Source organism: Patiria miniata, unplaced genomic scaffold (assembly GCF_015706575.1).
Source record: "Patiria miniata isolate m_02_andy unplaced genomic scaffold, ASM1570657v1 HiC_scaffold_3, whole genome shotgun sequence".
NCBI lineage: Eukaryota > Metazoa > Echinodermata > Asteroidea > Valvatida > Asterinidae > Patiria > Patiria miniata.
In genome coordinates, this window is record NW_024037069.1 from 21,155,543 (window position 1) to 21,172,604 (window position 17,062).

Consider the following 17,062-nt stretch of genomic DNA (forward strand, 5'->3'; position numbering starts at 1 on the left):
TGGGCCATCAGTGACAGTGGATCCACATATTTTACAAACGGCAGACCTAGCGTCTGACTTGCAATCCCAAGTCAAGTCACAAGTCATTGTTTGCAAGTCCAAGTCAAGTCACAAGTCAAAGCTAGTATTTATAAGTCAAGTCACAAAAATAGCGACTCGAGTCCGACTCGAGTCCAAGTCACATGACTCGAGTCAGCAACTCTGTTCAATAGGGGAAATGAAATAGCTATTAAACGATATCTGAAAAACTAGCGTTTGGGTTTTATCTCAGATTAAGTGATCGCTTTAGACTACCAAAATGCCACCATTGAGACCTATAGCCTATCCGGCACCTTGGGCGTGGGGGAGAATTATGTCCAAAAGGCCGCTTCTTGTCAAAATTATCCCACCATGCAGCCTAACTAGAAGTTGTGTCAGGACTTGAAAATTCAGAAACTGGCCGGCCTATCACGAAAAAGGAATCGATTCAAATTTAGTTTCGAGAACCTATACACATACTTTGAAGCGGCTCATAAAGAAAACGGCATTTTGGGCACAACATGACAAGAGATACAAATTCCAGTACCGTGTTCAAGAGGCCAGCCCGTTTTTCCTTTGACAGACTGAGGTACTGAGTATCAATAATGTCTTACTAAATTTAGACTTTTTTGGGCTCAGCTCAATCAGGCAAGCTTGCCATCACAACAACAATTTCCAAACGTTTTTTTTTTTACGAAACTGCACATGGTTGAACAAATTTCTTGAATGAATAAAACATAATTTTGAAGAAGTATAATATTATCACCAATCATTTTTTTTATGATAATGGCCCCATCCTGACACATATACATAGTAAGCTGCTCGTAAAGTTACAATTTTCTGCCCTAAATATGAAGCTCCATCTTGATGATTGTCTTTTAACTGCTTCTACGACCTCAATAAAGTTGATCCCTCTCCCAAACCACCCTGTTTCCTTAATGATTTGCACGGTAGGGCATAAACGGAGCATGCATCCGGGCTAACTGATTACATAAATGGGTATATCTCAAACCAACCAGCACTTTTAACTGGAGTAAACAATGAAGTTTCCATCCAACAAACTGCAGGCTGTATTCTTTTTTTATTAAAATCCAAGACTCGTAGAACAAAGAACGAAAAATGCGGGCATAACAAGTTGAAAATTGGTGAGATGGTTTTGTCTGGAAAGGGGCGCTGATTATCAACATCGTAAAGATGTTGCAGCCAAAATTATGAAACTTGAGAATGAGCTAAATGTACCCTCAATAAATTGCAGTTTGCAAAGTTGCAGTGTCCGATTAATGGATTTGCAGGCAAATTGTTCGTTTGCAAGCTTCCAAATCGCTGTAATTATGTTCAGGTTACATTCTTTTTTGATAATGTATATTTATTTATGATGTATAGTTGTAAACATGACAAGAAATTCCAAGCAACGCTTCTATCCAAAAGTCAGGAACCAATTTGGGACAAGTTCTTAGTCGTTTAGACCTTATTTAATCAAGGATTAACATTTAAGTCAGAGCGAAACACCATTTTGGCCTAGTGACCAGAATATAATCTTTCATTTTCTGAAACTATTCAAAAAGAAGTATTCCTAACTTTTTTTTTATTTCCTTCTATGACTTCTTTCGTTCTTTTCTGTTCTTTATTTTGTATATAGTTAAAATCTTCAAGTGGCAAAACCCGCAAAAAAGTTGTACCTCTTCTTTTACTCATTGGAGAATCATATAGCCTTATGGGATACCAATTTGAATTTCACTTCGAACTTTAAGATTTGCTTTGAAATTGTATTGTTGAATGGATCACCGATGATAATTAGAATACACATTTAACTGTACTTTGCATCTGGGTGAGACAGACATTTTCATTGCATGATAGGAGATACGATCAATGATCTAAGGTTTCAAAGTCCAACCCTGTCTCAGTACACAGATGTATGCGCCAACTCGTCCCATATGGGATTAACGTTATCGTATTACCAAGGAATAAGCTATTTACGTAATATAATAATATCACTATTATAATTGGACGTGGTAACAGCTGCCTGACTTGCAAAATATTCGACCACGCACATTTTCAATTAAATGGACAGAGCCAGACTTATTTTTTTTGTAACTTTTTATTGAGATTGTTTCCTTGCAAACATATACAGCCTGACCTCGTCAAAGAAAAGGCAAGCGAGTATTTTTTTATGGAAAATTCGGTATGACCCGGGGGTAAAATATGCTGGTATGAAAAAAAAATTGTTGTGAAGTTGTTCAGCATGACTGGGCCGCGTGTCGTGCAAAGGGATTCCCAGCATTTCAACACGTGGTCACACTTGGTTGACCAAGCATTGTTGCGACCGAGGTCGGCCCACGGCGAGGCTGTATGCGCCTTTTATCCGCAATTTCAATAGGACTGTGTGGCTATAGAATTAAATGCTGGTATCTACCCAGTTTCTCGCTGGCATGTGCAACAAGTGGTTTGTCTAGTGTGTGTGGTAGCGTGTATAGTGCAGTGTATACCACAGGAGAAATTTTGCCCACGCCCCCGTGTTGTCTTGTGTCTCTTTTCAACTGATGTGCCACGTAATTCCCGGATGGTCCAATCGGCGCGAGGATAGAACAATAGGCCTCGGCCACGGGGGCCTGTCCCGTATGTTGTGGTAGCCAGCCTTATTCAAACAGATTTTCCTGCCAAAGCCGATCACTGTTTTCATCGCCATCACTGACCGGTGCTGGAGCGACGATTTCAGGCAGGCACCTCACAACTCTCTACGGTCTACTCCGGTGTGGTGGTACGCGCTCCACTTTTTTTGGTGTTATACGGGGACTTTTTTAACCTGGGCGTAGATTTTCCTGTCTCTTTCCTTCGTTTAGAAGTTAGTTCGTGGTTGAGGCTTTTAACCCAAGTTTATAATTGCATCACCATGGCAAACGCACATAATTACTTGGTGATAGTTTTCTGTACCACGGCTGGTCAGAGAGGGGCTTTGCTTGGGACGGACGAGACAGACTTGGTCCTGCTGGTATGGGGAGTCATTGACGTTGAAACTAACAAGGTGAGTTACTCCACGTAGTTTGGTATAGGGCTCTAGCGCATATACCCCTTGGCGTGTGTGGTGCTGTGGGGCATACAGAAAGTTTAACGGGCCAGAAATGAAAACCTTAGCGGATCTTGCCAACAATAGAAAGTTGTTATGATTAATTTTTCTGGTAACACAGGTGAAGACACGGGGTCAAACATGGGACTTGGTAGATGCACTGTGCGATAACCCAATAGGTATTTTATACGACAATCGAACTGTTAACAAAAAAAGGTTATTTTTAATCAGTTTCAAACTAATTATAAGCGAATTAAACACCCGCTGGGCAACAAAAATACAAATTGTACTTCACAATAACTTGATATTTTCTTAGTGCAAAATGTGAATTGTAGACGAGCCGTTTGTGATATGCTACATTTTACTTTTTGGGTCTTTATGTGGTATTCAGTGTTAACAGATGCAGAACTCTATACAGCATATGATTTCATATTCGTCAATTATTTTGTACTTTTATTATCTAATACCTATTCATATTAAAGCGTTTCGCAAGTGGAATTATTCATTTAACTTTCTTTAACCCAAGTAAAATAATAAATGCTGTGGATTAAACGAATATTATACCCCTGAATTTAAATAAATTTATTATATAATTATGCTAGGAAATTGCATATTGCAAAGCTTAAATTAAGGAAGTTCTGTACTAATATACACATAATTCACGCATCTTTAATTAATCATCTTCTAGATTCATAAAACATTTTAGAAATACATGTATATGTATCTTTCTAAACAATGGGCATTCAAAATTATGCGGGTACGAAGACAAACCTAACAATTACATGACTCACGGGCATAGTGAGTACTGATTAGCTACATAAAAGGTATTTTAAAACTATACCAAGTGTTTCTATAATAACTGCACGAGGAAACGGGAACCTAATGGTAGTAATTGTATTTTCACAATAATACCTTAATCAAATATGATAAGTAAACATTGTCTACTAATTCCATGTCGAAACTCCCTTGTTAACCTGATGCCGTTGGTGGGCTGAATCATGTATCCTCGTGAAGCACAAGAGTTGTATTTTTACAATCTGTGAACGGAGTTATAATTTGGTAATCTGTGAAATTTGAAGAAAAGCCGATCGCTCTATATTTCAGTCAGTTTGCGCCGATCATCTTCACATGGATGAATCGAAATCATCGAAGGCCTAAAATAGAACGAAAACAAACGACACGTTTCAAATGAAGGAAACGTCCGTTCGTTCTTTGAGTTGTTTGGTTGGTTGCTTGCTTTTTGGCTGCTTTTTTTTAAATTCAACTGTTGCAATTCGGGTGTTTTCCTGATCCAACTCTTCCACATAAAGCCCACGCCCCCATTTCTGGGCATTCTGCACCCCTGATCATTGTTACTGGCACCAACCTCATGAGCACTGACAATACTGGAAGGGCCATTGTTACACCCCCAATGGCACCCCTGTGGGTAACCACTGCCCCCTCACTACCCATTTAAGGGAGTCTTCCTATTGTGATTGATCCCCAGGATTATGGCTAGGGATGCATGCATGCCTCCCCCTGCAGGCTATTAAGAAGGGTCAGCCTGCGTGGATATTAATGCCCATTTTTCCCTATATTGGGGATTCATGACTGTACAGGGTGAGTAAAAAAAAAAGCGAAACCCAAATGTTGGGACTATTTTTTTTAGTGAAGTTATGCATGAAGCACCTTCTAAATCTAGGATATGAAAGCCCAATTCATAGGCCTTCGTTTAGTACAAAAATCATTCAAATCACTTATGTATACGGAATTTTAAACACAACCACCGTTTTAAAGTTCTGTCCACGGATCACAAGAAGGTAAGTGTTCTTTCAGCAGAGCGAAAACAAATCCCATAAGGATGTGTGTGTGAATTGTTTTCATTTTGCTGAAAGAACGCACACTGTTTTGTGATCCGTGGACAGAACTTTAAATCGGTGGTTGTGTTTAAAATTCCGTATCTTAAAAAGTACATGAGTGATTTGAATCATTCGTGTACTAAAAGAAAGCTTATGAATTGGGCTTTCATATCATATATTTTCATATATTTTAAAAGTGCTACATGCAGAACTTCACTAAAACAATGTTCCCGACATTTGGGTTTCGTTTTTTTTTACTCGCCCTGTGTAGGGGGATTCATGACTGTACATCACAATTACTATTACGCAACGTGGGCTTGATGTTCCCTAACGCAGCAACGTGGGCTCGATATCAATTTTTGGGGAAAGAGTTCCATATATCTGGACACATCACTTAAAACCCTATATGCACAAGCCCTGTGAGACTGGTCTGAAAAATTCCAAGTGTTTTTTTTTTAGTAAATGCTTCAATATTTTCCCTGCTAAATTAGATTTTTTTTTAAGTTATCGCTTTCTGATGGCTGATAGGTCACTGCAGGGAAAAATTAGTGATGTCCATGTATGGAGTTCTTCCCACGTTGAGTATAAAATGTATCATTGGGGTTATGCACCGTGGTGGATTTTGGTGGATTCAGAATGGTTCATATATGAAAATGCACTGGGAGTAATAATCAATTTTACACTAATATTGTATACACAGAAAGCAACATTATTCTGGGTTACCGATGTTGATAACTTGAAAATAAGTATAAGTCCTGCTTAGCACACATTTAACAGAAATTATTTCGAGGTCAATTAAAGACAAGTTGACATTGAACTGCCACCCTTTCAATGCTGTCGCCTTTTTGAAAAATACCTCATTTCAATACCTGGTTTCCTTTTCTCCGCAGTTGGTTGGGTTTTTCAAGCAGTCCTTCGTCAGGCCAGACTCGGACAGTGTCGAGGTATCCGAAGACCTGTGCAAGGCGCTGGGAGTGCAGCGAGATGTCTTCAAGGGCGCCGCCAAGATGGAGAAAGTTCTCCAACAGGTCAGTCAATGTATCTCGTGGTTTCTCGTGGAATCTCGTAAACCAGGTGGCATTAATTATCGAATTGATCAGAAGTTGCTACCATTATATTTGCTATTTGAGTTCGTTAACACGGTTTTGTTAAATTTGATTTTTTCCCAATATTTTTTCATTCAATTATAGCTTCGCTTGTAACTGACACGATTGTATCCAAGTTAGAACTATGTTTAAAAAATGCAGGTTGTTTCTATCAATGGAAATTGTATCATGAGCAAAGAATATGCTTTATGTGGTTTAAATTCCATCTGTCGATTTGTATTTAATGCAGCGTTTCAAGGATAACATTCATGTCTTGCAAATAAAAGTGTCCTCCTTTTCAACTACTTCGTGTCAGACTGAGAATTACAATATCAAGGTGGATTCTGCGATGTTGTTTTTAAAACAATAAATTAATGAAGCTAAATGATAACATTGTGTGAGCTTTTGGTTACAAAGCAGACAATCCAAATTCCAACATTGCGGCGCTTTTCAGTCGTCTTTGATTGTATTCAGTGCTATTTGGTTATCTCCATAAATATCAACATCTAAGCCAAATTGCATTGTTTGGAGATTATTCCGCCTTTGTGGACATGAAAATCTGCCCGAATGAAATCCCCAGTATACAAAAAAATATAAGCATATTATCTGTATATCTCATGGGGTCGTTCACCTGGCACGAAAGTCCCATGCTGTCTACTACTGCATTGTAGTGATGTCTAAGAATTTTTGTACGATAGTCCTCGGGTAACCTTGAAGATGGGTGATTCTTCTTGCTCTTACTTGACACAAGCAGGAGGTACAGTTTATGATGTACGTGGGCGGCTACAAGAACTTTGGTGTGTCAGGCTAGAGGGGTAGATGTAATAAGGCTTCTTATTGTTCCCAATTTGCTTCACCGGCAAACTGAACTTCTTGTAAGACATTTTCGAAGAAAAGGGGCTAATATCTGAGAAGACCGGAACATTCACAAAATTGTTTCCCAGAATTTAAAAAGAACAGGGTTTTAACAAGTACATATTCGTTATGTATTGTATAAACGTAATCATAGATTAAATTTAAAGTATATTAAGTACACATTGGGGTATTCAGGCAAATCTGTATTATAGAAACATAAATTTGCTAACATTTATTTTCAGTATTTGAAAAAAAATTCTCAAACAAAGCAATTATTTCTAAAGCTTTGTAGGCAATATGTTAAAAAAAATATCATACAAAAGGCCAGTGGAAGATTAGAGCTTAATCACGTGGTTGTATCAATGGAATACTGAAAGGAAAACACTTATAAAAGACCTTCAGTGATTGGAGAAAGCATTGTATCGGTTGGAACACTTCCGGGTTCACACTCGTTGTTGGCAGAATGTATTCATCAAATTGCATTCAGGCCAAGGGTACAAATCCTGTGCAGGCTTGGTCTATTTTTACATTGTAAACGGACAAATTGAATTGAAACGAATACCAGATCAAAACAAGGTAAACAGCAGCTGATACAGAAAAAGTGTTACAAGTACTTAATCCGATGATATAGCGTTGCTGAAAAACTAGATTTCAAACATATTTTTCTTTGGAAGGAGGTAACAAGTGAACAAAGTTGTTGGTTTTTGAGCTCCGAAGTCGTCAACGAACGGTATAAGTACCGGTCGGACTTCATGCATGGGTATATTTTCAAGAACTCGCCAACCAGTTGATCGTCTATTTGTGATCTCACAAATCGGCCACATTATGCATTTTTAGATACATAATCATGTCATTATTTGTCACATGTAAAATGAATCTCTTGTAATGCACACCTCAAGTAATTAATATTTAGGCCTACATCCTTAAAATAAAATGACTAGCGTGTACGGCGAGTGTAATTACATCTCTGCAACAGGTTTTACAGCTCTTCCCAAAACGCTGTCTGACGAGTGCCTTCAAATTTAATTACAACCACAATGAGCTGTTAATAGCGGGGCAAACCTATCACATTTGCAGGGACGCGTGGCGCGAAGGTCCCCCGCGAGATTGGATTAATGAGCCCGGCAGCACGCGCTGCCCGCCAGCCGTTGTTTCCGTAACAGCGCGCGGCACAAGATGAGTGTGTTTGTGTGTTTTTCGCCGTACTGCCGGGTCTATTATACAAACGAGGTTTTTCCGGATCGGAAACATCCCATTCCGCGAAATTGTAAAGCTGTTATTTCAAGGAGCTTATCTTGTTAAGCAATCTTCGAATATTGCTGGGGATTTGTTTTGTTGGGCGGGGGAGTGGGAGGGTGCGGCTAAACGATATTTAGTTATCGCGGCGCAAACGTTCCGAACCTGCCCGAGTTGCAGCAGTAGAGTGTCCCGGATCATTTTCTAACCCCGGCCCCCAGTCCCCACCACAAAAAGAGAGGACCATGCTTTCAGTGCCAATTTGAATTTTGCCTGAACTAATTTTAGAGGATTTTGTGTCATTTTGCTGGGGAGTGTGGCCTAATGGTTATGGTTCGTGACTCATGATCAGGGGTCAGGGGTTCGAATCCAGCTGCTGGTGTGTCCTTGTGCAAGCCACTTTACTCCACTTGCCTCTCTCCACCCAGGAGTATAAACGGGTACCGGCATTAGCTGTGGACTAATCTGCGATGGACTAGCATCCCATCTAGGGGGAATAGAAATATTCTCAGTGTTTCATGCTACTGAAACCAGAGATAAACGCTGGCCTGATAATGTCACATTGGCTCGTGACAGACTTTACTTTGATGCTGACGAACATCGCAAATGCAGGAGACAGAATAACCCCATTTAAATACAGTTTTGCTGGTAGCTAAAATGCGCCTATGCAAATAGCATAATGCTATTTTTTTTACCATATGCTGAAGTATTCTAGCAGAGCTCTTACCTTTGTCTATCGCTTGACAACGATATTATAATATATGATAATCTGACTGTAATGTATACAGTCAAATAAAATGTTGGTGTAATAAAGGACGCCCGTTTGGGGAGGGTGAAAAGAAATATTCAGTTTATCTTTATGGCAGTTAACCATATGGTGAGCTTTTCAAACGGGATTGTATTTCATGTCCGGTTGAGCTGTATTCACAAAACTGCATCTCTTTAGAAACAATATTCTGATATGGCCATCACCAATCGTTTGGTGTATAGGTGTATTGGCGTTATTTTTTATATACAGTTTGTTTATAATTAACTTAGATCCAAATATGTTACTCTATATTTTATAATGTTTTAAGGCTCGGTCGCTTCTGCCATGTTCAGTTTACGTTCGCAGTTTCTGAATAATATTTGGGACAAAGACTACATGATTTCAATGACAAAATACGACGCGTACTACATCAAACTGACATAGATATGCTGGTATTCTTTATTCAAAGCCCTTATTTACATTTCTCCATTCTGCGGGTAGGCTTCCTATGATCCCATTGGTCCAGAGACTAATTTATTATTCCAAAATACAAATACAAACAACAATGTACATTGGGAATAATTTTTGCAGAACTTAATACCTCCCAAAGCTCAACTTTCGCGATTAATTATCATTCCAAAAGGATCAATTATTAGTTCAATAATTTATCATATCAATCAACTCGTGAAATAACCCATTTCTTAGGTCAAATGGTTTTCAAGTATTATTATTAGAACAAACAGGACGGATTTACTAAACCCTTATTGATTATTGTTTTCTGCCAAGAATTATAATATAAGACTAATATTGGAAATCGTGAAACATCGCTATGAAAACCGTATAGTATGATACTGCAGGTATTTGAATAGTAGAAACCATCAACAGAATCCAACAGCTTTATTTGAACTGCTCGTTAAAACAACAAACTCAACACTGACTCTCAAGTGTTTGTTGAAATGTTGGATTGTATGAAGATTAAGGAATGATGTATCAAAACCGAACCTGGGCATTCTCTGAATTCAGATGGTATGTGATATAGCCTTTACAGGACACACCATCCCTGGTAATGAGTTGGAATGGGCTAATGTACCCACACATCACTTGCTTGGTCAGTTCTATTCAACCACATATTTACGCTTCAGACTTCGGATTTACCCCTCACAGAGACCTGATAGAGAAACCGTCAATCCAGCTAATTCGTCATCCCAGAGTTGCATTAAGCTCCCGTCACAAAAAGAGATTGGCCCAGCTTGTTTACCCCGAGACAAGATACCAACAGATTCACTTATTCTAATTGTCATTCAAATGTTGAGCCCATCAATGCATTCAGATTTAACTTGTCTGCCCTGCCTGTTACGCATGAATTCTTGGACGACAAGCCCCTTTTTAATCAACCCTGGGATTCTTTTCAAACTGATGAAGTAAGTTTTATGGAACCCACCGAACTGACTTTTTGTGTGTGTACTGGGCTTAGGGCCATTTACATGGGCGGGGTCGTAATCTTTAACTGTGGATTAATCGTGAACATTGGTCACAGCAGATGACTTCGAGGGAAAAAACACAGACAATTCCATGTAACGATGCACTCGTATAAAGCTAGGGAAACAACATGCATTCGCTACCACCGAAATTGCATATTTTCATCATGTCAGTGATCACAAGTAATTTGTTGACATTATTTTGTATTAATCCAACCCCAACTATAACAAAAGCATTCTGTTGTCACAAGAATACGGCCATTATGCTACATTTCTCTGCTTAGTATCTTTATGAGACTTACAAGACTTGTGATGAAGCTATATAGCTCAAATCAGCGCAGTTGTGGGGACACCTTTTCATTTGCATTTTGTGGCAAGCTAGGTAAAGTGAAGCCTACCAAACCCTCTTAACGAGATTCCTTACGTAGGCGCCCATTAGAATCCACATATTGCAACTACAGCAGAGCAGAAAACCTAAATCCGATAGAATCTAATAGTTAGCGTTAGAATTCACAGAGTGAGCCACTTTAGCCATGATTGCAGCTATGTTTCAAAAAGACCTTTTATAGATCACCTCCGAGCTCTTCATTAAACATATACAAGCCTTACATCAGTCCGAACTACATGGACGTGGCACCCATTTTCCAAATATCCATTTTCAATATCTTCCATCACTACCTTTACTTCTCCAGTTCAACCTCTCCTCTGTTTGTTTCTCCAGTTCGAGGAGTTCCTATACCGGGAACTCAACCTCAGCCAGGGGAACACTCTCTGCCTCCTGACGGACGGCCAGCTCCACATCCGCCAATGCCTCCACCCTCAGGCCCTCAATAAGAACGTCGAGTTACCAGACTTCTTCTACTCCTTCTTCGATCTGAGGAAAGAGATGCAGAAATTCCACCCAGGCGCCACGACAATCACCACAGTCAAGGACATGGCGGACTGTATCCTTTTTTTCATTTGAATTCTTGAGACTGGAGACGTTTTGGTATGTAGTTCCTCCCTTTTAAAATTGTTCCGTTACTCGTTGGAGAATAGAAGTTACGAACAAACGCACTTGTATTGTATATTCAACTTTTGACCTCGTTGCGCATGCTCCACATGTAATCCGCGGTTCAAAAGGTGAAAGTTTTTGCTCCGGTGAAAACCAACACGAAAACCACATTAGGGGTTGAGCAGAATTTTGACATGGACCTCTGAAAATAATGTACATATTCGTGTTTTAACCCCGTCTTCAACGAAAGCACATGGCTAGGAACTTCAAAAGTTTAGGTTATATGCTGCTGTTCATGACCAATGTGAAATTGAGTGGTATAGCCGTTACCTTTTTTCTTCAAGAATTATGGTGTTCTTTATCACACTTTCCTGTGTGCATCATTGCATTAGGTATATAACCGTAGAGCAAGGAATAGTTGAATTGTCGTGTCACCTTCTCATGTTCTGTACATTGTAAGAAATAAATGGTGTAATTTAATCCATCAAATGAAAGGTGTAGGCTAATTTATGTGAAGATGCTGCAGACGAGCATATGTTATCGCAACCCTAGAGGTCTACACATATTCCCATTGGTAATCCTACCGGCATGCCATAATAATATGCAGCGAGGACTGTTCATCGCACGAGGCCGCAACACCTGTTGCCGTTCAGAGCTTTTGTGTAATTTATCATGCCACTGTTTGCCTGTTTGTTCTAACAAAACGATGGTCCAATATTTGCATAGGTCTCGGCCGGCCGCCAGTATAGTTCAGTGTCCGATTAAAACGGGCAGCCCGATTGGTGGAAACAATGCCACACTCGTGGTGTGCGAAATTGAAAGTGATAGTGGGGACATGTTGGGAATGTTAGTACACGTACATGTAGTAACTTTCTCGAATTTGAACCCTTCTAATTATGCATGGAGTTAAATAATTATTCGAAAACCAGTAACAGTTAGCTGGGGAAAACACTTAGTTCCATTGCTGCCTCGTCAAAGTATTGGTTCATTATGTGTTCTGGAGAATCACAGATGCGCATTTGACACGGCCTGAGAAAATCTAGGCATTTTTTCTTTACTCTCTCTGCAATGGTGTTAAAAGAAACAACAACAGCTCGACGGTTTAGATTTATTGATCGTTCTTCGGGCGACAAAACAGCCTTTCATTGTACACGAACTGCTGGCAGAGCCCGTGAGGCGAGAACGGAATTGCCCCCATCAATAATGGCCGCCATCGATCTAAATCGGGTCTGATCCGGGTTTAGTGTCAACTCCGTTCCGCGTTGTGAGATCCTTTTAAGGATTTTACCTGAACTAGGGATGGTATGATCGAGGTGCTGTTGTTGATTTGTTTTGTGTTTTTTGTGTGTACATGTATATGATAACAAGACAAACGAGCAAAAGACTCAAGTTATAAGTACCAAAAAAGCATCAGGTATACTGCTGTTAATATAGTACGCATTTTCAATTTCACGCCAAAATCCCAGAGAAATTTCTAGTGAGAAAGCGTCTGTCAGTGACAAGTTCCCCGAAGCTATATTTCATCAATTATGTTGGAATTGGCAGCCGCTAACACAAATGAAGTCTAGATTTCAGACTTTACAACAACCCACACAGAGGGCGCATTGTCTTTTGATGTTTGTGTCGCATCCCTTTCAGAGTGGGCGAAAGTATGCAGGTCGGTGCAAAACAAATTCTACAGAGGACACCCGCTCAAATACAGATTCACCAAGTGGAAAAGCAAAATCACCGACCATGTCACTTTTTCTTGCATAGAGAGTCCTTTCTTTCCCGTAGTATTTTTTTTCACGGACTGGAGACTCATTCTACCATATGCGTCTGTATGACTATGAAATTCTTGCTTGTCGATACCCACTGATCCGGTTAGTTTGAACTCGGCTTGTAGTGGTATTATGCTCCATGGCTGGTTTTGTAACACGCCAAGGTCGACCTTTTCAGTGGGACCTCTCACAGGGCTTGATGAGTTTATGCAAAACACATTAACATTACTGTGGTAGGAGTGGGTTCATTATGTGTGTGTATTCTTGTAAAGGTCACTAATTTCAAACGACATGGAGGATACAATTTTAGAGGTTTTTTCTCATAAGGTTCGGTTTTAATTACATGAACTATTACAAGTAGGCCTATTCACACACAAACCCAATCCCAGGCTTGCATGCAACTGGCCAAGACCTATAGATTGTTTTTGTTTAATGCCAACCATTTCCAATGCACATTTATTCACAGATGTAGGTGATAGACAAATATATAGCAAGCGATATGATCCGATAATAGATGCCATTCATATAGTGCGAGTAGAATGTTATGTGCCTTGTATTCCCAACCCTACCCCGTGCTGCCCCATGTTTTATGTCGGGGTTTGGTCACATTTTCGAGCCCCAGGGTGGGGATTTTGGTTACCATTTTTACCAGTGGCGCACTACATGCAAGGGCAACCAGTTTAGGGCGCCCCACCCATGTTTGTTGGGGATTGTCACTTAACATTTTCCCCACTGGTGGGGATTTGGTCACTTCAAACTTGACAGTCCCCACATCTTGGGTGGGGCAGCTTGGGAGAGGGGTATGGAACAGTTGAACGGTGCATTAGGAACATTTAAGCTTCAGAAATCTCCACGTATAGGCTAAGCCACACGATACATCATGCAGAATGGAATTTAAAACATAAATCTTACGGTCATGGTTACATAAACATGCTTCGCTGCCCAGTTTGAATTGGAAACCACAGGTGGTTGACTTTCGCTATTTGAATGAACCTAGGCCTACTACAGAGTAATACCTTGGGATCAACAACCCACAAGTCTCTAAGGATAGGAAAAAGTAAATTCCACTGGCGTTGTAAAATAGAGATCGCGTAAACACTAAACAGACAGTTAAAATGAGACTTCAAACCTGAAAGGTGGGATTAAAAAGCATGGGAATAAAAAACATAAGAATAAGACATGTTTTGTTCAACATTGGGAAACATTATAGGTACATGTATATAATTATGGGAAACATTGCATAGGGCAATTATGGATTTGAAGAGCACATAAGTAATTAGTTTCAACTTGACTTAATTTGCAGAAATTTTGTCCTGGCGAATATTTTCATGTAGAATCAACACATTTGGCTTTGTAATGTAGACCTACACTGTAGTTGCGATCATAGTTTACTTTCCCTGGATTTCATCCAAGGCATTTGGTATGGTATTTAAAAAAACCAGTCGAATGCGTTGGTTTATAGGCATGTTTTACTGTATCTGTTTGTTTAGATGACTTTCCTCCGCTGGGGATCGACCACTAATCCTCTCCCTGATTGTATTCTGTTGATTATTTGACGTGTTGTTTGTTTGTATGATAGGGAATAATGCAGACTTCTTCAGTTTGTCCAGCCGTGGTCCAGCCGAGTGTCCGGGCATGACACCTGCCCATTAACGCTGAATAGGGTCCAGAAACTCCCCCACAGACATACCTGTTGTATCTAGGCGAGACACGCCATCGGTATACACCACATCATGCATCCGAATAAAAAGGTGAATCGTGATTGGAGCTTCCAAGGAGAAAAGACAAACTCTATCAGCTGAAAAAGCTACCAGACAATGCTAATCCGACGCCTTAATGACTTCTTTACCGTCTATGTACACGGGTGCTGTTAAAAGTGCAGACAATGCACAAATCCATCAGTTGGTGGCTAGGAAACTATACGGACTAGCCAATCTTGTTTGTGCCTATTTTATCAAATCCCCCTCAAACACCTCGATTTACCATTGTAACATGCTAGCTGGCGCAATATTCTTTGACTACCATTGTAAGGCTCGAGTGATGTAATGGATAGTAAGTTTGTTTTTCCATGTTGGCTAAATCCACGGCAGAGAACCTCAATTCACTGTGACTGCGGCTGCAGTGCAAGCTTCTTACGTGTAAAATAGTATCCTCGGAAAATAAACTTACTTGGAAAGTGGCGTTGTCAAGCAGCATATAGTCAGGCAGATTGGTGCACAATATGACGGAATTGTTCATTTGATGATAAAAGTATGAAATTTGGCGCACAGTCAGAGTGTGTCATTGGAAAGATATTTGGCTATAGGGCCACCGCAGATTAGTCCTTTGAAAAAAAATATCATAGAATAACACGCAATGGCCGCCATTTTGAAAATTCAGTGGAAAATTGCTTGTTAATTTTTCAATGATATTTTTTTTCAAAGGACAAATCTTCGATGGCCCTATAGCCAAATATCTTTCCCATGACATACTCTGCACTGTGTGCCAAATTTCATACTTTTATCATCAAACTGAACAATCTTATCACCAATCTGCATGTACTAATAAAAGAAATTGTGCTTGCAGCTCTGTATTGTTTATCATATTAGTGTATACTGTTCGGCCGTTTTAAGTTGACTTGAAAAGCGAAAGCTGTGTTTAGGAATACACAAATCTTGATAAAGATATACATGTTATACCCTTGAAATTTGCGGTCATACTGTAGATATGTAAATCTGAAGATATAAATGAATAGAATACATAACTAATGATTGTAATGCATATTCCATCGTGTCAATTAACAATCTCAAAGCGCTTTACAATAAAACTATACTGTTGTGTCCAATCGCTTATCATTTTAGACGATTTACATGCACATCATAATGTTATGCATTTGGAGCGGCGAAGTTAGAGTGCTATTCTCGTCTTCCGAGGAATTACTTTCAGATTTACCGGAGCACAAGAGATCGGTATCGATCATAGTCACGCATGGCGGACACAACAACAGAACCGAACAATCGAATGCCGTGTTTCACATCCAGAGTATCGATTAGCGATCGATTTTCATTTTTACTTCGCACGCCGCGCTAAAGAACTGTTGTTATTCGAATACCAATCGATAGCATGGAACAGTTCACACCAAACTTTTGTGCGTGCATGCGAGGTCACGTCCTTGGATAGAGCAAACGTATTGTACACAAATGTATAGCATTATAATACCACTGCTCTCTTTCAGCTAACAACCAACAAACATGGACAATTTTTTTTTCTTCAAATTAATTTTCCTGACAATCCTTGGACAAGCAATAAATTGTCTGGATTGGTGAATACTCACCCATAACTTGGGTAGTTAGTGCAGCGAAGCTCAACTCCCCTTTCATTAATACAACGAAATCCCAGGGACACTGACAACAATGTGTTTGTATTTTTGTCCGGAAAAAAATATATGAAATCAAAGCAAAAAAGGTAGGTCGGACTTTTGTTAGAAATAACTGGCTGGAAGCGGACAGAATGATCCCTATACTTATTTAACTTTATGAATTGCCGGACCAAGATGTATATGCTTAGAAAACAGACCTCACTGTACGCTTGCATTGGCCCGTTTCCAAAGTTTCGAAAAGCAGTAATTGAGTTTCAGAGAAATTAAAAAATTCAACACCAGCTTTTTGTTGAGGCCTATTTCCATTTCCCCCATCTTTTCAAACTTTTACAAAATGATGTTAATTGGATGCATCAGCCCGTATGCAGAGAAATTAAAAGAAAACAATCACATCCTTTCTTGTAATTGTCAAAATACTAAGTCACAAAACAACCTTTGAACAAACAGGTTTAAACGTTTTTCCTATAAAATGAACAGGTCTCTGTGCACTTTTCATTAAAACACATTCGAAGATATTATCCATTAAATGTTTAAGTCCCGCTAAAGCATCGCATACAAAATTACACGCGTCTGCATGTGACAAATAATTTCCTGCTTATAACTGCGATTTCAAAAACTCTGCAACAAC

The 17,062-nt window shown here is 39.5% G+C and overlaps 1 protein-coding gene across 3 annotated transcripts in view; it reads left to right on the plus strand.

Moving 5' to 3' along the window:
* Positions 1-2,457: 2,457 nt before the first annotated feature.
* Positions 2,458-17,062, plus strand: part of LOC119738739 (epithelial splicing regulatory protein 1-like) — a 29,238-nt gene continuing 14,633 nt past the window's right edge. For 2 of the 3 annotated variants that reach the window (XM_038213671.1, XM_038213670.1), the window contains exons 1-3: positions 2,458-3,040; positions 5,811-5,948; positions 11,044-11,266. In XM_038213671.1, coding sequence (XP_038069599.1) covers positions 2,909-3,040; positions 5,811-5,948; positions 11,044-11,266 — 493 coding nt within the window. In that variant the 5' untranslated portion in view covers positions 2,458-2,908. The remainder of the gene's footprint in view (positions 3,041-5,810; positions 5,949-11,043; positions 11,267-17,062) is intronic. The other variant, XM_038213669.1, reaches the window with a different exon arrangement.